This window comes from Conger conger, chromosome 3 (assembly GCF_963514075.1).
Source record: "Conger conger chromosome 3, fConCon1.1, whole genome shotgun sequence".
Classification (NCBI taxonomy): Eukaryota; Metazoa; Chordata; class Actinopteri; order Anguilliformes; family Congridae; genus Conger; species Conger conger.
Genome location: NC_083762.1, coordinates 62,457,010 through 62,479,978, shown reverse-complemented (window position 1 = coordinate 62,479,978; position 22,969 = coordinate 62,457,010). Strand labels below are relative to the sequence as shown.

Sequence of the window (22,969 nt, the reverse complement as noted above, 5' to 3'; positions counted from 1 at the left end):
AACTTCAACACATCCAGTACTGAATTAATAACAGACCAAAAGTAAAGTAATAAGTGAAAAAAAAATCATACTTCTGACATGGTTGTCTGCACAGTACATCATATCTGCAGCGTGAATGAACTGGTATCCAGAGCCTCTTATGCACAGCTCAATTTCGGTGTATCCCAAAACCACCATCCCTCTGCAAGGAGAAAACACACTAAATATATTCCCTTCAAATGCAATGCAAACCCCCCACCACAATGAGTGCCATTTAGCAAATACAAATAATGTCCTCAAAATCTTCCCGTTTTGTATAAATGTTCTGGTTTTAATTGTTAATTGTAACATGAGGAAGAGGCACATTGATGTATCCAACACTCTTTGCAGCAATCTGAGCATCTGCAGTCACATCTGAGAGACACTTAATCTCCATTCGTTCTCTGCTTTTTCCCAAGGAGTGCTTTGGATTTTACTACCTGTCTTGCTTCTCCAGGAAGTTTGCGTAATCTGAACAGAGTTTGGCAGGCTAAGCGCAAGGCTGTATCAGCAATAACTTTCTACACCATGACTGAACCTTTGTGTCTCTTAGCTGTGGGGTGGGGGTCACCTGGTATCAATGCCCATAGGTGTGAAGTCCAGCTTGTGTTTTGTCTGGAAGATGAGCGTCTTGGTCCTGATCTCCATAATGGAGGGGGGCTGGACAGGTGTGGCAATGGCGAATAGGGCCAGCTGGGGGTGCCCCATGGTCCCATCCTCGGACAACTTATTCTGACCGTGGAGGTACTTCAACCGCCCCTGGAAGTTCAGGGCCTGGTGGAGGAAGGAGACAGCAGATGAAGAGGAGTCAGTGACTCACCTCACTGAGAGAAGAACCTGAGTTAGGTAACCTGAGGACAGACAAGACCTGACTCACAAGCATTAGTTTTCGTCTTATAAATAGTTAGGTGCGTTCAGAGATTACTAAACATGTACAGGGTATCTGCAAGCATATGCAAATTTAGAATATTTAAGACTAATTTGAAAAAAACATTTGAACATTGAAAATGACATTTTTACCAGGAAGCCAGAGGAGTTGTCAAGGAGACAGCGGAACCGACACACAAAGCTCCTCTCCAGGAAGGAGGAGTTCTCTGGGGGGATGTGTTGGGGGTCATAAGTCACAGTGTTGGTGGTGATGTCACTGCTGCTTTGGATGTTTGTCAAGCAATCTGGATAAAAATGCAAAAATAAAACCATCAGGAGATAAGCAGGAGGTGATCTCAGAAACAACACCAAATTTTGAGCTCAGTGTTATAAAAAAGCAAAGCAGAGTCTACTACTACTCAGGTCAGTGGAGTAAAGTATGCAAATTCTTTGTGTGTGAAGCCAAACTTTTTCCTTGAGTGTTTTTTCATAGTGTAAGCCTTTTAAGTAGGAGGCGGGAGTCCATACACATGCTACATTCAGGGTGTAAGTTTGTGGTTCTGCAACAACATACGCTTTCAGTAAAGTGTTTAAACAGTAAACAAACTTCCCAAAATAGGAAAAAAATCTAATAATAGATGAAAGTACATAATATAATGTGCAAAACAACACAAAACACGAAATGGAAAAAGTAATTTGTTCAGACATAACAAATTCAGTTCCCACGCTCCTGTTTTTACACACACTGCTACCCTGCCTAACTCCTCGTACTCATCAATTCCACATAAAAAGCAGATCTTTTATTTTGTGTGAGCAGGAACCACATGTTGCATTTCACGCAGTATGTATCGCCATGTAGTCTATTCTGAGTATGTTCAAAGTTTCAGTTTCAGTGAAAATACGAAAATATGTCAGAGGCGTGATTTATCAGTTCTATAATTACAAGGCTCACAATTATTCATCCCGAGCAACTATCAAATTATATGTGCAAAATTAGTTTTGATTGTTGATTGAGCATTTCCCATGGTTATTCAGTTGCTGTATAGTGTGTTGGAGGAGAGTGAAACATTAATACCTGGGTAACAGTAGGCTACCTACTTCCTATTGGCTGGCGGGGGGATTTTTCTGCTGAAAATGGAACAGACTGCAAGCATTCTTTACCAATTAGATTTTTTTAAATGTCAAAAACTTTGTTATTTTAACTAACCTCCTGAGACCTAGGAGAAAGAAATGTAAGTATTTAACTTATTTGACATAATACAAGTGTCTTGGAAGACAAAAACATGTTGCTATGAATATTGTCAAAAGTATATATATTTTTCATTTTAACTGAACGTCCCTTATGTTAAGATAAATACTGCATAAATAGAGCTCAGGGACGCCAAAATCTAATGCCCTTGAGGGTCTCCTGTAAGTGTCAGTCTATTAAAATCTAAATGCCTGGTGACATTGGTTGAGGCCTCACTAGTGTTGAACCAACCATGAATCTTGCGAAATTCCAAGTAGAGGCAATGAGGATTTATTATGAGGAGATTTCTTCATACGTCACAGCCAAAGTTTCTACCAGAACTCTGATGTCGGGTTCCTCCAATCAAAAGTTCTCTGGCTTTAACCACTTCCCATTGTAAAGGCTTTCAGGTGTTTTGAGGACCATCTAGAAGACTGAAAGATCAGTGTGCAGCTGTGCTATATTGATCCAAAAAACAAGTCCAGACTCCGGTGATACAACACCAGATGCCTGCCCAGAGCGCCCAGAAACCACAACAGTGCTGATAGATATGGGCTTGAATTGTGAAATATCCTCTAGGTCTTCTCCAGTGACTCAAAACATTTTAAACATGGATCTGCAACACCAGTTTAAAAAGGGAAAGTACATTTATATTGTAATGGCTAAGCAGCCAGTCCAGGAGGGGGACATGACTGCAGACATTATGCCTCCATATTACAGATTCTGGGACACCTACTGTCCTCTCCTTGGTCCGAGTTGGATTGGTTGGGGTTGAGGGCAAAGTGGAGCTGGCGACGGAAGGTAGCACGGTCATCAGTGTGGATCAGCTCAAATACACTCTGGTGGACAACATCAGACTGAGGAGAGAGAAAAATGAGAGGAGGTTAAAAAATGTGCAGAAAGCTGCCCTGGGGTCTCCCATGGATTGTAGAACATGGCTTGAGAAGGGGGAATGTGGGAACATGGCGAGGGTATAGAGCCAGAATGGCTGCTGTGACTTAGCGCTTCCTTCTAAAACACAGCCAGGAGTGTGGAGCCAGGAATGGCTGTAATAATTTAGTGCTTCCTTTGAAAACATGGCCAGAGTGTTGAACCAGAATGGCTGTTGTGACTTAGTGTTTCCTTTTCAAATACGGCCAGTGTTGAGCCAGAATGGATGTCCTGATTTAGCATTTCTGGGCAGTGATGATGCGCGCTCACTGCTCAGCTCCCCGCCCCAGAGTCACTGTCCTGACGTGATCCAATGGGAATTCTCTGCCCAGCAGGCCCAAACAAACAAAGTTTTAGTTTCTGAACTAATTAATCTAACCCTGTGATGCTATAATGGACTGTCACACATACACACACATACAAACATGCACAGAAAATAATCAAATACATCATCTTAAAAAAGCTACAGAGAGCATGACATCTAGTTTTCCACTTCTCATACAAATTAAGCTCTTTTGCTTTGAATCTCGCAATGCTATCAACGGCTGTGTAAATATTATGATCTATAAATAATACAAATGTCAGACACTGAAGACAATTGGCTCAAAGAAAAAGAGTAATTATTTTGCTGTGGTTCATGTTTGGGTCATTGTCCGTTGTAATCTTTCAATTAAAAATGCATTTATAGGACTGAGTACATTTCTTTTCCTGCGTTTTTGCACTTTCTCTGCATAAACAAGGTAGAATTCTGTGTTAACGTGACCTTTGGGTACAGGTTTTTGGTTTAAGACCTCATTCAAATAATTAACTAATCACATTCATCAATGGTCTTAATAAGTAGAATCAGGAGTCTTAGTGTTGGCCCTAAACAAAAACATCCAAACAAGCTGCATCCAAGCTAGCCCTTTTCAGATAAGATTTTTATACCCCAGATTAGCCGGTCTTCTCCTGGATAACTACGTTTAACTTTGCCATCGCAAAGAGTCACTTAAAGGGGGCAAAAAGAGTTTGTGGGAGTAAATGAGGTCAAGCTAGCATATTCTGTGTGGATTTCTCAAGTATTTGCAATTAGTAGCTTTTAAGTCAAAAAAAAGATTTAAAAAAATGTATTTGTCTAAGAATGCTCCTTTCTTTTTAGGCACAATGGAGACAATGGGAATGCTGATAGTTTGCAGCATCTGGCTATTTTGCTGGTCATCTGTTCATCACTAGTGCAACCATTCTGGCTGGTTTAAAGTGGAGTTACCATGATGAATGGGCAATGTCTGAATGAGGGGAGTCATATGATGCTGTGCAGGCGGTAGGCTGCACACGGGTCCTGCTGCAGGTGACGATGTGCAGAATCAAAATGGCTGCGCTCTGGTGTGACGTGTGTGCTCCGCAGTAGATTAGGGGTTGCCATGGCACGGAGGTCAGGTGCGGGAAGCAGGTGAGAGAGAAGGCCCGAGGTGGGGGATGGGGGGCTGGGCTGATTTAAATCGCTCTCCTTCTTTGTTTGTGCCTGAGTGTGTGCGTGTGTGCATATGCGCGTCTAGGCGTGTGTACATGTGCACCGGCACACGCACACACACACAAAAATACATGTATATGTAAGTTGATGTGTGTCTGTAAAAGTGTGCATGCGTGTCAACACAGTAAATGTGTGTGCTTCTAAGGAGGAGGACGAGACTAGTCTGGGCATGTGTCACGCTGCTGCTATTTGGATAAGGCTTCATGAGGCTACATATATCACAACATGTACCCTGAGGGAACCTGCCAATGTTCCCCAGGCTCCCTCTGGGTTCTATCACCAAGGACTATGCATATGGACTATATGATCTATGACTAACACACAAAAAGGAAGTAGCAGCAAGCACGCTCAAAGCAAGGGAAGACTGACAGCATCATGTGACCACGTCAGCCTGTTTCTTGTTTCTCACCCTTCACATGGGGCTGCGACATGAGACACACACCCACACACACACACACACACACCAGGTTGCTGAGACTGCACACCTTGTCTGCAGCGTTAGTGAAATGTCTACAATATTTCTGAATGAAACTCCTCGTTGCATTTAAGCACTTCCTCATCTCTCGGACTGTGATTGGCTGGACTTGTTTGGGATGAGCTGGTTTTTCAAGTTCAGGGTGGCGTCGAACAAAGGCATACGTTTTTACAAAAAGGAAACAAAATAAAACCAGCTCATCTCTCGATGTTTCACGTGCCGAATAAATTACGCTGAACTACCAGTCTTTCATGTCAGAAAGTTACCCGGGGTTACTAGTGCCGAGATTACCGTAGCAGTGAAATAACAGGCTTTGTTTGCACACGGAGACCGAAACAAAAACAAATCATCGCGGCGATAACAAGTTCGCACAGCGCCGAGCGCAAACGTAGCGCCTCGCGTGGAAAAGTCTCGGCCCTTTGACGAGGAAGAAACGAGAAGGCAAACAGCAATCACGCGACACGGGTTCTACGCTTGCGAAAACACAAAGGGCACAAAGCTGCAGAGCGCGCAGGCTGCGCGATTCGCCCGTCAACACCTTTTCACGCTCCGCTTACGTAAGGAGCAGACGTAAGTTGCGGACACCCAGCTGTCAAATCCCTCTTTTGTCCGCGGCTCCCTCGAGCGTGCTGGTTAGCGAGTGATGGAGCGCTCGCGCGTCGAACGATAGCGTTGCGGGGGCGAGTCTCACCTGGTGGAAGCCCAGGTAGTCCTGGATGGTGGGAGAGGAGTAGAAGACGTATCCCTCTGCTGTGATCACCAGGACGAAGCCGTTCAGCGCCTGGAGAGACACAGACCAGAAATTTGCCGTCACGCGTTTTACATGACACTGTCACACACAGTGCTGTACACTCATAACCTAAAACCAAAAAATACGCAAAAAAAAGCCTGCAATGCCCTCTGTAATGTTTGGGACAAAGAACCATCATTTATTTACTTGCGTCTGTACTCCACAATTTGAGATTTGTAATAAAAAAATAAAAACACATGTGGTTAAAGTGCATTTAATAAAGGGCATTTTTATGCATTTTGGCTTCACCGTGTAAGAATTACAGCAGTGTTTATACATAGCCCCCCCATTCCAGGGCTCCATAATGTTTGGGACACATCAATGTCATGTAAATAAAAGGAGTCATGTTTAGTATTTTGTTGAATATCCTTTGCATGCAATGACTGCTTGATTGCATGATTGCAGCCATCTTGAGCTTATGCTTGTTATAGGGGGTAGTCCTTAAGTTTTCTCTTCAGCATATGAAAGGCATGCTCGATTAGGTTCAGACTGGGTGATTGACTTGGCCACTCAAGAATTGAATTACATTTTTTAGCTTTGAAAAACTGCTTTATTGCTTCTGCAGTATGTTTGGGATCATTGTCTTGCTGTAGAATGAACTGCCAGCCAATGAGTTCTGAGGCATTCACTTGAACATGAGCAGATAGGATATGTCTATACACCTGTACAAACACCTGTAAAGCCAATGTGTCCCAAACATTATGGTGCCCTGAAATGGGAGGATATGTATATACACCACTGTAAATTCTACAATGTTTGTCCCAAACATTATGGTGGGCACAGTACATGTGTACAAATGCACATACACTGAACCAGAAAAGTAGACATGAATGGTCACTGGAGCACCTGCAAATTGAAATAGATGTTATTTATTTGAGCCTCACAGGCTTACAGTAAGGTTAGTGATATCCAGCTGAGGGTTGTGGGTTCAGTTCCTTACGGTATGACGGCTCATGGGTAGTTCCCCCAGTGTTAACCACATGCATGAAATGCAACCCACATTATATTTTCTTCCAAAGTACTGGTGGAAAAAAAACTGCTGCAGATTACAGTTTACTAGGTATCAGTATGTTTAATATGAGCATGTGGGCACTTGAGGGTTTAATGTCAAATTGGAGCGTCTCCTGTTTTATTGAAGCTGGCGGAGAGCTGCTAATCCACCTGGTTTCAGGAAGGGAGACTGTGCCAGGGACTTTTGAAGCAGAGTCCTTTTAAAACTGCAAGGAGAAGAAGAAACACAAAAACAAAAGGCGGAACTGCACAGCTGGAAATGAGAGGAAGGGGGATGAAGATGGCAGGTGGCACTACAGCGAGTCACTGACCACGTTGGTCAGGTGTGAACTACCTCAAAAGAAAGGCAGACAGAAATGACTCATGTCATGCACAGAACCTCCACGGTAAACAATGAACTCAAAGACACGGAGAGAGACGGAGGGAGAGAGACAGTGTGAAGAGGGGTGAAGAAAGCAGGGGAACAATGGAACAGAAAGAGAAACAGAAACTTTTGTCATTCGATGACAATAGACATAAAAGAAAGATACAAAACTCAGGAAGCAAATCTGCAAAATGCCACACCTTCATGCAGAGGGCCTAACTTCTCTCTGCAGTCTCTGACACGTTACACCTTGGGCGTGCTGCTCGAGTAAAGTGCCTTTGTTCAGCATCAGAAACCATGACAGCACATGGCAATTAAGACAGTATAAACTGTTTCAAACAGTGAACTCTTGAACAGTGAAATCTGTCTAGAGATGTGTGTCAACCAAGGCAATTGTGTCGTGCATCAGTTAGATCAAGTTTTTACTGGCCACACATAGCTGAATGGGCTTGCTTGGTAGAGAACTGTATCTGCACATAACCACAATCTGTAATCCACAATCCATAATCTGTATCCACTCAAAAACAAAATATTTTCAGTGAGAAACAAATCCACTTCTACTGTGTTTGAGCTTCTATAACTTTGTTTTAGTGATATTTAGAGTCATTCTGACTCTTGCAAAACAAACCCCAAAGAGTCCAGGGTTATGCCCGCAGCCAAAAGGGTTCAAGAATAGTAACCATTTTATTTTTGGGTATGCCATTTTCAAGCTTGTGTTAAAAAAGAGGGTTATACTTAAGGGGATAACCACATATGCCAGATTGTCTAGTTAGGACTAAGCACGTGATTTATAAGAATGGGAAACTTTTCAAGACTGCTTTGTTGGACTTCCAGCAGGTGCATGATGCAACTAGTAGTACATTTTAGGTACTTTCTTAATTAGGGGAAGTTTAGACTTACCTCATTCTCTTGCTCAAGAATCACCAAATCAGAGTCACAAGCTAACAGACAAAGACTACTTTGCTACTTTGCTGAGCTAGGTGAATGGAGTGGATAACAATTGCTGTGAGGGACAAAACAATGTTTATTGTCTTAATCCATTGTGTATCGGGACAAGCTTTCATCAGGGTTTCATCAACAAACAAAGCACATAAAGCAGGGATCAGCAAATCACGGCCCTCAAGGGCTGAGAACTGCCGATTTCCACCCTCCCTTTAACTTAGTCAGGTGAAGACAGTCTGATCAATCAGCAGCACTAATTAACCAGGTGAAGAGAAAACCAGGGCTGGATTTGTATTCGAGGGCCAGAGCTCACATGAAGGTTAACGGAGCAACCAGATGATCGACTTCCCAGAAGCAAGAGTTCCATGAATGAAGTGCGTTCATACTCTCTTTTCAAACACACTCACATGAAGCAGGAGGTCTCCTTCCGTAAAAGTGACACCATCGATTGAAGTCACAGTGTGCCCGTTCACTCCAAAGACCATGCCTCGCTCCCCCTGCCAGCCAGTACCGCCCTTCTGCATGGTGGCTGAAAGAGAGAGGAAGATGACATCATTACATTACACTTGCAGTTGATTAGACTAAGCAGGATACAATCCCCCCTGGAGCAATGTGGGGTTAAGGGCCTTGCTCAAGGGCCCAACAGCTGCATGGATCTTATGGTGTCTACACTGGGGCTTGGGCCACCAACCTTCTCCAGTCATGGAACTTAGTTATTAGACTATAGGCTGCCCCTCCCCTTCAATCTTGTACATCACATTGGCGTTCAAGACCATCTGCATAGAAGACCAGATGCCTGCATTTATCATGCTGTTTATGCACCATCAACTGACTTTCTGAGATCACACACGCACACACACACACACACACACACACATGTACGCACAGTTGCGCACACACACCCCTGGCTACAAAGTCACGTTTCATCACCAGATGGCAGGACAAGGCTTGCTGTGATCTGAACTTCAGTGAACTGTGTGCCTCTTATTATTTTGTTCAGGGTTGTTTATTAGATTTCTTCCTGGACAGAAACTAGAAGGGAGCAGGTTTGTGGTGGAAACCAGAGCATGGACGTGAATGCATCAAAGAGCAAAACTGTTAAAAACCTGTTTAGGAAAGCCTATGCCACTGGTCATCACACATAGTATGTTCTTCCTCTGGTCATTGGGGTTATTCTCCTCCTTTCTGGTTCCTTCTAAAGGTGTTTCACAAATAAAATGTATTATTATATTACTATTATTCTTATTCTTATTATTTATTAAAGCCTACACTGCTCCTCCTGCTCCAGATGGTCCACGTTCTATTTTCTATATTTTCTCCAAATCCTGGGCACAGAACAGAGATGTCGAGAGGAAATTCTACTTAATTGCAGTCAGCTTCTAAGTATTGTTTTTTTTTTCGACAACGCCAACTACATTTGGGACTGAAAACTTGAGCGAAAGTCGTCTTTCTTTTTGCTGTTTATCCTCCGATGGACAGGAAGATACGGCAGAGGAAATCCAGCCATGATGTTGTATTTCCCTCTGTCCTGACCTTTCACAAGCAGCCTTGCCCTCTGCTGAAAGAAGGGCTCCACTGATCAATATGCCAACCACACCTAGGTCAAATAGGTAATTGTTTTGAATTCAAATACTTTTCTGTTTCAATAACTATGCAGCTGTATAAATGGATTGTATGTAAAGGCAAATGTAAGGTGTGAGACACTCTGCTAAATGCTGATAAAGCGTAATTGATCATGTTGAACATTCTGAGTTGATTTCAGCCGATTTCATGAACTGATCGGGTACTGGTCCAGGTGATTTGGTGAAATATGTAATTGTTGTGTATTCAAATGTTTTTCTGTGCTCGACTGATCTTGCCTAGTGCTAGGGCTAGGGTTCCAATACACCAGAAAAACTCAGTAAAGTATTTGAAATTAAGTCACCTCAGTACACAGTCACCTCAGTACACAGTGGGGTGAAAGGTAACGGACATGGCTGAGGTACCTCAGTGGAGTGAAAAGTGAGAGACATGGCTGAGGTACCTCAGTGGGGTGAAAAGTAACGGATACAGTTGCAAACAGGTACCTCAGTCTTATGGTCAGTGCAAATCGTCGGCTTACTGGATGCAGTGGCTAACAGAGAACACCCGATGCAGAACGCTGACCGCAGCATGTTTGATAAACTGGAGAGCAACAAACTTGGAGGTAATGCCAGGCACTTTATTTCCACCTGGCATGAAGTGCAACAGCTTTGTTGCTCCACAGCCTTATTTGTTGAATTTATTTTTTTCTTATGACAGTGATGTTGTAGGGGAAAAATGTTACAGAGCCTATAGCAGTGATCTTGTATTCTACATTGAAAGGGGGGGAGGGTGTTGGGAGTACTGTTTTACATGAGTACATGTTCCTATCCCAGGCCATGACTCTCACAGTGTTGGCTGTGTGAAGCCATGTTTGCAGGAGGGTTTTTTTTAAGTTAGTGCTTCTCTCTGGGTGGGGCCCAGTTGTTTCCTCAATTCCAAGTGCAGCCAAATCGCTATTTCTGAGATCAGGGCCTCTTATCAGCTCCTCTCTATCGCAAGGAAGAAAAAAAAAAAGAGGCGAGAGGAAAGGGGGAAAAAGTTTCCAGCTTGAAAACCAAAAATATCTTCCCACAGGATGCAGATGTTTAGAGATAAGTTTTTTGGGGGGGAGGGCCGAGGGGAAATGCAGAAACCCAAAGACAAACCACTTTAAGAGAACACTGCTGATCAATACAGCTGCTCAAATAGCAGTCACATGCTCAACTGCTTCTGCCAAGGGGTCAGGGGGGAGAGAGAGAGAGGGGGAGAGCAAGTGAGAGGAGAGAGAGAGGGATACAGAGGGGGGAGGAGAGAGGGGGGGAGCAAGTGAGAGGTGAGAGAGGGGGGAGAGCAAGTGAGAGGAGAGGGAGAGAGAGAGAACGAAAGAGAGGGAAAAAGGAAGAGAGATGTATCTGGAATGCAAAAATAGTGTAGTCACCTTCTCAAATGTATTCCCAGAATCACTGAGGGGGGAAAACATTCTTTCCTCTGCTAATTACTTTCAGGGTGAGTGTTAACATACAAAAAGGAAAATCTAAGCTGAGCACTGGTTTAATAGAACGTCACGTCAAAGAGCTGGAACTCTGTCAAAACACTGGCTTTCGCAATTTACGCGTCAGCTCGGCTAATGGACAGAACTGAGGAGTTGCTGCACACGTGTACATCTGCCCTCGGGTGCTCCCTTCTAGATGGTTCTGCATGTCTGCCTGTGGGCACTCCCTTCTAGATGGTTCTGCATGTCTGCCTGTGGGCACTCCCTTCTAGATGGTTCTGCATGTCTGCCTGTGGGCATCCCTTCTAGATGGTTCTGCTGTGTGTGCTGGGGCGGGTCACTGGGTTCGGGGGCTCTGCTCTACGTCTCAGCGTCTGCGGTCTTCTTTTGGTCGGCACGGTTAACCTCAGAGCCGCCGAGGAGGAGGAAGGAGGAGGAGGAGGAGGAGGAGTGACTACTGAAGGTTGGGACAGAGGAGGGCTTTGATGGGAAAAACAGACAAGTCTCTGGAAAGATCAGTTGGACACAACACACCAACAGCACCAGAGCACCACGTCATCCCTGAGAAACAAGAGGAGTCAACTGGCCTGTACCGGACCCCTATCACCTTGGGAAGCCATTACCAGTCATTACATCAGTCCACCAAACCCAGCCCAAACTCTGATCGATACTTTAAGCATCAGAGTTCATGCAGTTTATAGGTTGCTCATGGCCTGCCAGCACATCTGCGGTTTAAATGAATGGCTTTTATTTTTAGCTGCCTTTGGCCCTTTCAAACGATTGTTGGCCTGTCATTAACCCTCATATTTATAGTGTATCCCGCACAACAAGCCATATCGATGTAATCGTTATCATTTTTCTCCTCTGACGCTACGCTTTTCTTCAGACTGTTACATTTCCATGGACGGTGGAACTGACCAGCAGCCAAAATTGTTTCAGGGGTCGCAGCAGGGAGGGAACTTCAACCCCATCCCAGAGAGTTTGAAAAGTGATTGGTGCACTGGCCAACTTTAAACCTTGGCCTCCTTTGCCTGCACAGACAGCTCTGTAAGGAAATACAGATGTCTGAATCCCTCAGCACAAGACTTCAGGTTGAGGCTTTGGCAAGGGCAGGATATTCATTATGATAACTGATGAGTCTCGAGAATTAATATTCCACCGGCAACCTGGGAAGAAGTGGCAGACTTCCAAATGTCTTTGGCTTTCTTGTGTTCATTTCCTTCCAGGCATACACATTATTATTATTCTTTTTTATTGTTGCAGTAAAATCTATCATGCATGGGAAGGGTAAAAGTTTTACTCATGTAAACGTGAATTTAAGCATAGCAGTGAGTGCAGGTGTCCTGTGTTTATATAGCAGTGCTAAGCAGACACTCACAACCAGAGCGATTAATGCAGATGGATTCTTTTTACATTCCATCAATTTATACAGCTGGATATTATAATAATATAAAAATGGAGATATTAAGATATTATGAAGCAATTCAGGCTAACTAACAGCAGCAAACTGGGAACTGAACCTACAAACTACAAACTACAAAGTCCAATTCGCTAACAATGATACCACACTACCTCCCCGTACAATGAACAAGCTTGAAGCCTGTGAATGAAAAGGAAACAAAATGATAATAATTTTCAAACTGCAACCTGGGAAGTGGACTATTTCAAATAAGTCTCACAACATTTCTTATGAATAAATAAATACACGAAAATATTCTGTCAGACCCCAGTTGAGAGGATAACACCACACAGGAAAGCGTCCCACAAGCGATTTTCCCAAATACGTCCTCTCAGTCCCATAACAAGGGACAAACCGTTTCCCAGATGATGTCACGTTCTACATCTTTAACCGTTGACTGAGGCTGGAATTTTCTGATTACTGCACGGGAAGGCTCCGTGGCGCTAATCGATTAAGACCGGCTCGACTTTGAAGGGTTGCGGTAATCCGAAGCACATGGTCACGCGGTCACCGGAACAGACTGGCAGCGGAGGTCTCCTGTCAGTGGCGTGCGTTCCCATGGTGCAGCGGGAGTCCGCAGACCCTCGCAGTGAGCTGGCAGAAACGCGCTCCTGTGGGCGGCAGTGTAGCACAACAGCCGGCGAGCTTGGCTTGCCACGCTCGGCGTTCGGGGGTTGTACGTTCAATCCGCAGGTGGGGCGCTGCTATTATGCCCTTGAGCGAGGTGCTTAGACTAAATTGCTTCAGTAAAACTTCCAGCTGCATTAATGGACTGTAAGTAAAAAGAGCGTAAGCTGTGTAAGCCAGCTGATGATAAGAGCATCTGCTTAGAGGCCTGTAACCGAAAACAAATGAGATGTTCTGGAGGCTTGCCTATACAACGGTTGAGAATCGACAAGCCCACAACTCCCTGAGATTATAGGCTTGCACCTGCTTCAGACAAACTGGTGTGTGGTGCGCGGTGACATTCCGAACAGTTTGTTTGAAGCTGGGCGGCATGGTGGTGCAGTGGGTATACTGGAGGTACTTTTTTGTTTCTCAAGGATCAAATTTCCCAAAGGTACCCTGAAGGTACAGCAATGTTTTCTTTGGGTACAAATTTCCCTAGCAAAAAAGGTACAAATTAGTTGTATATTGCTGGTTAGGGGTACACTTCTATGCACCTATAGGGTAACGCCCCTGAGACAAGCTTTTTAGGCACTTTTTAGGCACCTTTATTACTCTCTATATTGAGAGTGTAACACTGTTGCCTCACAACAAGAAGGTCCTGGATTCGAGCCCCGCCCGGGCCTTTCATGTGAAGTTTGCATGTTCTCCCCCTTTCTGCGTGGGTACTCTGGTTTTCTCCCACAGTCCAAAGACATGCAGGTTAGGGACCAAAATTAGCTCATTATCTATCTCTGGCACATTTACATTGATGTGGAAACAGAAAATGTTGATTAATGTGCACTGTCCTTAGTAAATAAATAAAAATTTAAAAAGTTGAGGTCAGTGGAAGCCTGAAGACCAATCCTATCGAAAATCCATCTGAAAGGAATGGAAGCTCTTCCAGATTCTGAAGGTATCATCACTGTTGACGAAGACAACGTACAGTCTAAAATTCTAGCGATGCCATTGAGAACGCGATAGCCAACACACGGTGAACCTCGAATAGTCCACAGTTACATGGTGATCTGCTGGAACGGTGGAGTTCAAGAGAGTTAAATGCATCAGGTGGTCGCCTTGAATCCAACACAGGAACCTGCTGTAATCCCTCAAGCATAGCCCAATAAAAGACCATGTGCAAGTTGCCTGGAACAAGAGTACCTGTTTAGCAGATACGGTGACAGAAAAAAAAGAACAGTGCAGTCTTTGTAAATCATTTTAAGGAGCGTGAGGAGGGGGAATTAATGTTCTGAAGTGCCTAACAGCAGAATCTGTGAAGTACTGACAGTCGTAGCCACACACTGCTCCGGGCAAGGCTTTACACACACAACCTGCAGAGCACTTCAAATCACATCAAAGACAGGGCTTTGGATTACCAAGAGGACGGCTGTGTCATTAATGTTATAAATTAATGGGATGGCAGTTTCATTATTAATATGTGAATGGTTCAGCTCCTATATCGAACTATGTCCTGGGAGGATTATATATCAATATAAGATAGTTTGACAGTGGTTAAATACAACCAGTTTTTTTAAATGTAGGGAAATCCTGAGTACATCATACTGCTAACACCAGAATACAATGGGGCTGTGGAAAGCAAACCTACATTATTGGGGCTTGCATTAAAATAATTTTCCTTTTTTTTGTTTAAAACAGATAAGGTGTCTATGCTGGTGTATCTATATATTCCTATATATAGTATCCACCTATATATTCCTGTCAAAACCATATAATCCATATATAATATAATCCACGGCTGTATGAAGAAACGGAAATATATGAAACTGTTTCCTGTGACACCACAAAGGGAAGGGATCTGAAAATCACATGTGTGTCTGTTTGTCTGTCATTGTCTCTCTCTCCCTCAGTGCGTGTATGCTTCACCAGAAAAGTACAGAATGCTCACAGAGGTCATCAAAAGCAATACATACTTCCTACTATACCCATTATATTAAATGGTGTCCCAAGAAAAGGCGTTTAAGCCCACACACACACACACACACACAAACACACTAGAGTGGCACACCCCTCCTGGAGGAGCTCACAGAGAGCTGTCCTGTGACTTTGCAATTCCCACATGTCTGACGCTTTGCAGACAGGGCGTGATTCATCGGCAATCCGCGGCCTGAGAAGGAAACCCACTCCCGGTGCAGCTCGGCTCCGACCCGCTGCTTAACGACCATCGCGTGCAGAGCGAAACTCTGTCCTTCAACACCTGAACCCCATTAGCTAACAAACTGGACCACGTCCCAGTATTTTTTTTTTCTTCTACATTTTAACATTTCGAAACTGTATTCAGTGGTAATGGCTACCTCACCCCCTCCCCCTCTTGAGTTCTTAAGTTCATAAATCGCGCTGTATAAAAGTGGACTGAAACCCCCTGGCAATTAGAACGTGTGGGTAGATTACCCAAGACAACCGAAGCTCACGCCGAGAGTCTGAATCAGTGAGGTATGAAAATAACCGAAAGGAGCAGAACGGGAAACTAAGAAATGAACGGCTGTCAGGAGCTTTTCCACTCAAAGACAAAAAAAGAACACTGAGGCCCGCCATGCTATTAAAATAATCCTGCACGCTGAAAAAAGATGGCTGTGCGGCGGGTCTAAATCTGTGCTTTAATTAAAGTATCATCACTGTCCGCTGTGCTCAGCTTATCCTCAGCTTTTTTGTTTTGCATTTTAGAACCTCAGCAACCTTTTTTTATTGTTTTACAAGGCACACCCCACAATGATTTGATTTGACGTGATTTAAGGCAGAATGCTACACTCCAGGACACAACGCAACACCACTAGGAAAACAAATTACACAAATTATGACTTACCTTATGGGCCACAGTTCATTAAATATTAACATAAACAGGACCAAATTAACGAAACTTGCCTGGTCTCTCTATGGAATCGATTGCTAAACTGGTGTCAGAAGTAAGCCTCAGTATCTAAGAAGAATTTGCAAGATTTCACAGAAGATGGGGATGAGCGTCCAGACAAAGGACGGAAGTGAAGCAGCCAGCCACCCTATGGCAACACAGGGGTTAGCTCCAGAGGTGGGGATGAACGTATTGCAGCGGGACTTTGCAGAGAAAATAATTTGATTGACAGATGAAGCAGACAGCCGGTTTGTGTCCTCCCAGCCCACTGCAACCTACATGCCAGTAATAGCAAGTACAGAGCGGAATGCTAGGGAAGTGTGTGATCCTAGTGCCTTGGTCCAGCATAACTCTCCACTACATCTTGTAGCCCCAGCTACCTCAGGTAGTCCAGACCACGGGGTCGAACTGCTAGGCACATGATCTCAGGCGGAGTTGCTGAACCACCCTCAAGACCTGCTTGTCTTGCTAAGTCCCTGGGGCCATGCTGTTAGCTTTAGGGATGCTAGCGGAGCCCCAGGCTACAACCCAGTAGGTCAGAGAACATGGAGGATTTTATCGCTAAGCTTTATGGCAAAAGGAACTGGCAGGCGTACCTGGTACAGTTAAACTTCACTGCAGAAGCCGTGGGCTGGAGCTAGCAAAAGAAAGGTGTCACCCTGACAGCATCAACCTGCAGACTCTCCGTGACATCAGCAAAGATGAACCCCTCATGTTTGACCTCCTCAGCGTGGTACTGGGAAGGCAATTGAGTGAGGCAACCTCCATTATCCTACTCAAGGAACAGCTGCACTGCATGGGATAGAAGCACAGGGAGAAGCTAGGCCTTTACACAGCGCCTCTCCACTATTAGCTATTAACAGGTAGAGGCAGACCACCCCAAAACGGCCTTTACCATCGTGAGGGGAAGTTCAATGTCATGCCATTTGGGCTAACTAACAGTCCTGCAATCCTGGAGTGTACCTCTAGCTTTGACGCAGCACAAGGTAATGTACGGCTAGTCCTCCAGTGCACCAGCAAAGCCAACCGAGGCTCAACCGTGCCAAGTGCAAGGAGGAAGACCAGCTTACTGGGCCGCATCATGGGAAGGGATGAAGTCGCCACTCATCGGGCTATGGTAGAGGTTGTAATAAGCTGGCCCACCTCTTCATCCCAGATGGTGGTCCACAGCTTCCCGTGGCTGGTCTCTTATTACAGGTGCTTCACCAAGGACTTTGCCAAGACTGCCGACCCTCTGCACACCCCTACTGAGAAGTACAGAAAGTTCCAGTGGTCCCCAGAATGGCAGCAGTCCTTTAGCTGCTTCCACACAGCCTTAGACCTTCAGTCCGGACAGGGCGGGAGTTATGTGGGCCTCAGGGTGGCTCTGTCATAGCCAATGGAGGGAGGCAAGAAAGTTACTGCATACTTTAGCCAGGTGGCCAGGAAACCAAAGCAAAACCACTGTTTGACCAGGTGGGAGCTACTGGCAGTCATGGCAGTGGTCTGGAACATTCAGGCATACCTCCAGGGGCAGGAGTTTCAGGTCTGGACAGACCATGTGGCTACGCAACATGTTTTAGGAGCCAGAGGGACAGAAAACCCACTGGATCTTTCCAGTACAGAACTTCCTCTTTACATTCAAACACTGCCCAGGGGACAACCACAGCCATTGCAAAGTCTTCCCCAGTGCCAGTAGCTCCTCCTATGCCATCACCCAGTCTTATAAGACCTGTAGCTCTCTCAGCTGCAGCAGGCACAGAGAGAGAACCCACGAGTTGGCCTCCAATGGGTGCATGTTGGGTGGAGGCTCTCAGATGCTCTTTCCTCTTAGCACAGGTATCAAGGGGTTAATGGGCCAGAGGGACTGCTTGACAGAGTGCCAGGGGCTGCTATGCCAGAGGTAGAGGGGCACTAGGGTGGACAGAGCCTGCCTGGAGCTCATCGTGCTACAGAGCTTCCGGTCCTCTGGTAGCAGACCATGATACTGCACGTAGACCATCTCCCCCTTATCAGTGGTCCTTTTCCAGGTCCAGCCAGAATGCAGCACTCCCGAGCTGCAGCCAGAGGGGGAGAGCCCATCTCTTCGCCACACCGGGGGGGTCATTGTCACTGCCTCCAGAGCCTGTGCTGACGCCTGAGCCGAGGGCACTGTTCCTGGGCCTGAGCCTGCTTCCTTCTGAGGAACGCAGCATGAAATTTCCACACCAAGGCACGCAACCCACTCTGGAAAAAAATGCTTTTGGTAACACCTTGAACAAGTATTTTATAGGGGGAATAGTCCAGCGTTGGCTATTTACGGTAGTTAGCTAGCTAGCCACTGAAAGGTTAAGTGTGTTCCACACCATGTTGTTTGGCTACTATTGTGATGTTACTTGCCACAAGGCTGTGCGTGTGCCTATGCTCATTTGGGGGGGAACCGTGTGCTCAAGAGAATGACCTTCAGGCATTATCTGATGTTTGGCAGCTTGTTCTGGTCTGATGACTTGCTCTATTGCTCAATAAAGAAGCATGACTGTTATCCCAGATCTGCCTGATCTCTCTCCGATCACTACAGTGTGATTTTATAAGATGATCTGGCAAGTGTGATTTAAATATTTTGCATACAATACAGTATGGTGAACTTAATGCCTATAATTTGCAAATGTTCAGCATGAGGAGATAACATGCACAGATGTTGATATTACAAATTGACAGGTTATGTTATGATTTACACATATGATTTAAGCTCTCCAGACCTGTTTCAATCTTCTTTGGGCTAATCGACTCACCCTCCATGCTGGAAATTCCAGTTGCAAAAGACCTGCACCAGTCAAAACGTGTCTCCTCTACCAACATTTTTTATGTATATAAAAGCAACTGGGTAATAATTATATACTTGTATTTTTCTGTCACGTATATATTTTAACACCTGAGCATCTAACCGTCCTAGATATGTAGGTGCTACTAATGAACTGCACTGTGTTTTCAATTATACAGTGATCACATATTTTTAATTTGTGACTTTTTAGGGTGCATCATGAATTTCACAACCACCCTTTGAGATGTTATTTATACCAAACACTGCATTCTTCAACGTTGTATTCTTCAGCAACAGACATAATGACATTCCATGTCAGGGGGAGCAACTTGTTTCTGTTTAATGCTCGCCATTTTACATCAGAGATTGATGTTGATAAGAACTAATTGTGTTTGCTACTTCGGGACACTGCGAAATACAATAAAAAACATCAGTAACTAAGGCTTACATCCTGCTAAGATACAAATACAGAAAATAAACAACTAACATGCACCACAACTTCCTGCTCTCGTTCACAGGCTGACTTGATAAGATAATTTGCCTCAGGAAGCTTTTCTGAGGTGCCATAAATGTGCATGTGATGCCTCTGCATCTCCAGACAAGTACTGTATATAAGTCATGAAGAACCTGCCCGCTCACTATGGCCCTGATGCACAGGTATTAAAGTTAGAGACAGCCACCGGTCCGATTAGCCATAATAAACCAAACCCGCAGCACCCCCACAGGTTATTGAGTTATCTTAAATCATCCTCTTTCACAACTGTGCTGTAGGTGGGCTGTACTTGCCAAATTACCGAAACTGAGTTGAACAAGCCTTAATTTCCCAGCACTGTGAGTTACTGCTCACACAAAAGCGCATTGACTCCAAAAATAGGGCCCACGCATTTTTCAAAATACTGGCAGTCATACACATAGCATAAGACAACATTGCTCAGTGTGGGTGGCATTCCTTGGTCTGAGCCTCTGTGACAGTACAGTGCTATTGACAGAGGACAGAGCTGGAGTTTAAGAATCGCTAGCACCCTCCTGAGTTGGGGCAGGATAACAGCAGGCCTGGGGTCCGACCCTGAGCGGCTCTTGCATTCACTGTTTTCCTCTTGTTCTGCAGCTTGTTGTTGTGGGCTGGTTTCCATTTGTGTAATATATCATGTTCAGGAAAAACAAACAAACAACGAAAAAAAAGTCACTGACCAAAAGAAGCGAGAGAAATGAAAGGAATAAACCATAAAGGGAAGGGAGAGAAAAGAGAAATGTTTCTGAGGGCTCTGGAAACTCTGCGGGTTCAAATTCTGATGTTGCAAAACCGACTTTGATCCCACACTGCCCACCTTCTGACTGTAATTAGAAGCAGATGCTTGAGCAAACCCCAGTTCCCTTATAAAGCCTGATTCCCTCCCTCCCAGCTCCCCCCCCCCCCCCCCCATGAAATTTCTGCCTGGAGACTAACCTGCTCAGGCCGCTAGGGGTTCCCCAAGGGTCTGCCTTCGGGCCGTTGCCTCCTCGTTCTCTTGGCTTGGGAGACTGTACATAAGAAAAGACCCCCGCTCCAGACTCCCCCTGCCCTTCTCCCCCACACACATCAAGTGGGACAGTAAAGGCTTTGAAACCCTAGCGCTGAATGGAGCCATTGTTTACCCCAGCCAGGGTAGCGCTGCGTTGGCCCTGCTCTCGGTGCGCAGGGCAGGTTCTGACTCGCACACTCTGTCTTCCGAGCATGGAGAATGTGTTTATCTGTGCTCTCAGATCAACACTTTCTCCCTAAGAAACGGACCCCCCCCCCTTCTTCACTCCTCTTCCTCCAGACTCTGACATGGGCTCCTAGAGACCGCCTCTCCCTTTCAGTAATGCAAATAAACAATGGCTAATATATTGTCACATTTAAATTAAGCAAATCATTTTTTCACAGATATGGACATACATGGCTATTAATAGAGTGCCAATTACGTGTGTTGGTAGGTCAAAACCTATTGATTTCTTGAGGGGTAATAACCTTGTATTGTCCAAATTATGAAGTTACGTACACTCACTGAGCACTTTATTAGGTATTACTACACTTATTTTTTAGACTTGTACTGCTGTAGCCTATCCACTCAAGAGTTATGATGCATTGTGTATTCAAAGATGCTCTTCTGCATACCACTGTTGTAATGTGTGGTTTACATAACTGTCACCTTCCTGTCAGCTTTGACCAGTCTGGCCATTCTCCTCTGACGTCTCTCATTAACGAGGTCTGTCTGTAGAACTGCTGCTCACTGTTTTTTTTTTGGGTTTTTTTCACCGTTCTTTGCGAACTCTAGACAGGAGATCAGCAGTTTCTGAGATACTCCGCCACCAACAACCATTCCATGGTCAAAGATAAAAATCTTTCCCCATTCTGATGGTTTTTGAACATTAATTCATGCTCCTGACCCATATCTACACAATTGTATGCATTGCACTGCTGCCACATAAAATTGGCTGATTAGATAATCGCATGAATAAGTAGGTGTAATAAAGTAAACATGTTTATAATAGTGCTTGGTGAGTGTATATAAAGTTATTTCTGGCACCTTCTGAGTCTAGAGCATTATGTTAAAAGGCACTCAGGGTGAGTCTACGAGAAAACCAATGGCATGCTGTGTTTGGTTGGACACGCAAAAAACAATTAATCTTGCATAAGGCATTTGATGTACATCTGGTTGATTTCAGCCACAATAGTCCCCTAGTTTAATTTATAAATGCCTTTGTATTTTTACTATGATTGATTGTTGTTATCACTATACTTTGGCAACAAGTATTTTGAAATATGTCTTGCCAAAAAAGCATTTCAATCGAACTGAGAGAAAGACAGAAAGCCAGAGCTAGACAGAGAGAGAGAGACAGACCGGGAGAGAAAGAGAGACAGACCAAGATAGAGAGAAAGAAAGAGAGACAGACAAAGAGAGAGAGATACACAGAAAGAGAGAGAGAGAGAGAGAGAGAGAGAGAGCTCCCAGCTTACTGGCAAACATGTGCCTGCATTTATTTTGTACATCTTGTCATTGCCACCGCCCTGCAGCACAGGACCTGCGGGCTGTGGGGTGGTTTTGAGCCACCAGAAAAAAAACCTTTCCCTCAGGCTGTCAATGACTCACAGCCAGGCCAGACTTTCTCAGGAAAAATAATACAAAGCTTGAAACCAAATGGATATTTGCTGGCCTGAGCCAATTCTTCCTTATTGTTTATGCTCCCTGCTGAAAGCAGTGGTATGAATGTGTGAGATTCCTGGAGGAAAAATATGTGAGTATGATGCATTGTGTTTTAGCCAGAGTAGAGCTACACTGTGACTCACTGAGTCAATCTATGTACTGTACATGGTGTGTGTGTGTGTGTGTGTGTGTGTGTCTGCATGCACATGTGAGCATGGCTGTGTGTGTGCGTGTGTGTTCACATGCGTGTGTCAATGTGTGTGCAGATGTGTGTGTGTGTGTGTGTGTGTGCATGCATGCGTCAGTACGTGTGTGTGTGCGTGAGTGTGTGTTTATGTGTGTGAGCATGCGTGCGTCGGTATGTGTGTGTGCGTGAGTGTGTGTTTGTGTGTGTGTGCATGCGTGCGTCAGTATGTGTGTGTGTGCGCGTGTGTGTGTCGGAGGGGAGGGCGAAGGGTGCGGTGGGGGCTCAGATAGACCGAGTTCTTGCCAGGGAGCACTGTTTTACACTAAAGCAACAAAAAAAACCCCCCAGAAATTCCCACATCTTATTGGAGTCAGCTTACATTCTTTAATCAAACCCAGGGGTGCAGTACTGGAGAACAGAAATGTTGGCGAGCTGCACTCAGCCCTCCTGCCACCCTGAAGTGGACGGAGTCTGTTTCCCAGAGCTTCTCTGCCTTTCGTTCGGGGAGAGGGGGGTGGGGGTGGGGGACAGACAGAGGTGGATGAGTCCGTTTACGCGTCGCGGACCTTCAGCGTCTGAGCCTCTTCGCCTCGGCCTCGGAGCCAGGGTTCAGCGCGAGGACACGGACGGGGGAAGGCATCAGCGACTGCCGCCGCGCGCGGTAATGTGCCACAGTAAACGCTAATGGGTAACAGGG

At 45.0% G+C, this 22,969-nt stretch overlaps 1 protein-coding gene across 1 annotated transcript in view; it reads right to left on the bottom strand.

Annotated features, from left to right (window-relative positions):
- The window catches only part of ahr2 (aryl hydrocarbon receptor 2), a 66,746-nt gene that overhangs the window by 7,481 nt on the left and 36,296 nt on the right, over positions 1-22,969 (bottom strand). The window contains exons 3-8 of the mRNA XM_061233721.1: positions 8,543-8,664; positions 5,720-5,809; positions 2,850-2,970; positions 1,039-1,190; positions 590-792; positions 72-181 (exon numbers count right to left, since the gene is read on the bottom strand). Of these exons, the coding sequence (XP_061089705.1) occupies positions 72-181; positions 590-792; positions 1,039-1,190; positions 2,850-2,970; positions 5,720-5,809; positions 8,543-8,664 (798 nt within the window). The remainder of the gene's footprint in view (positions 1-71; positions 182-589; positions 793-1,038; positions 1,191-2,849; positions 2,971-5,719; positions 5,810-8,542; positions 8,665-22,969) is intronic.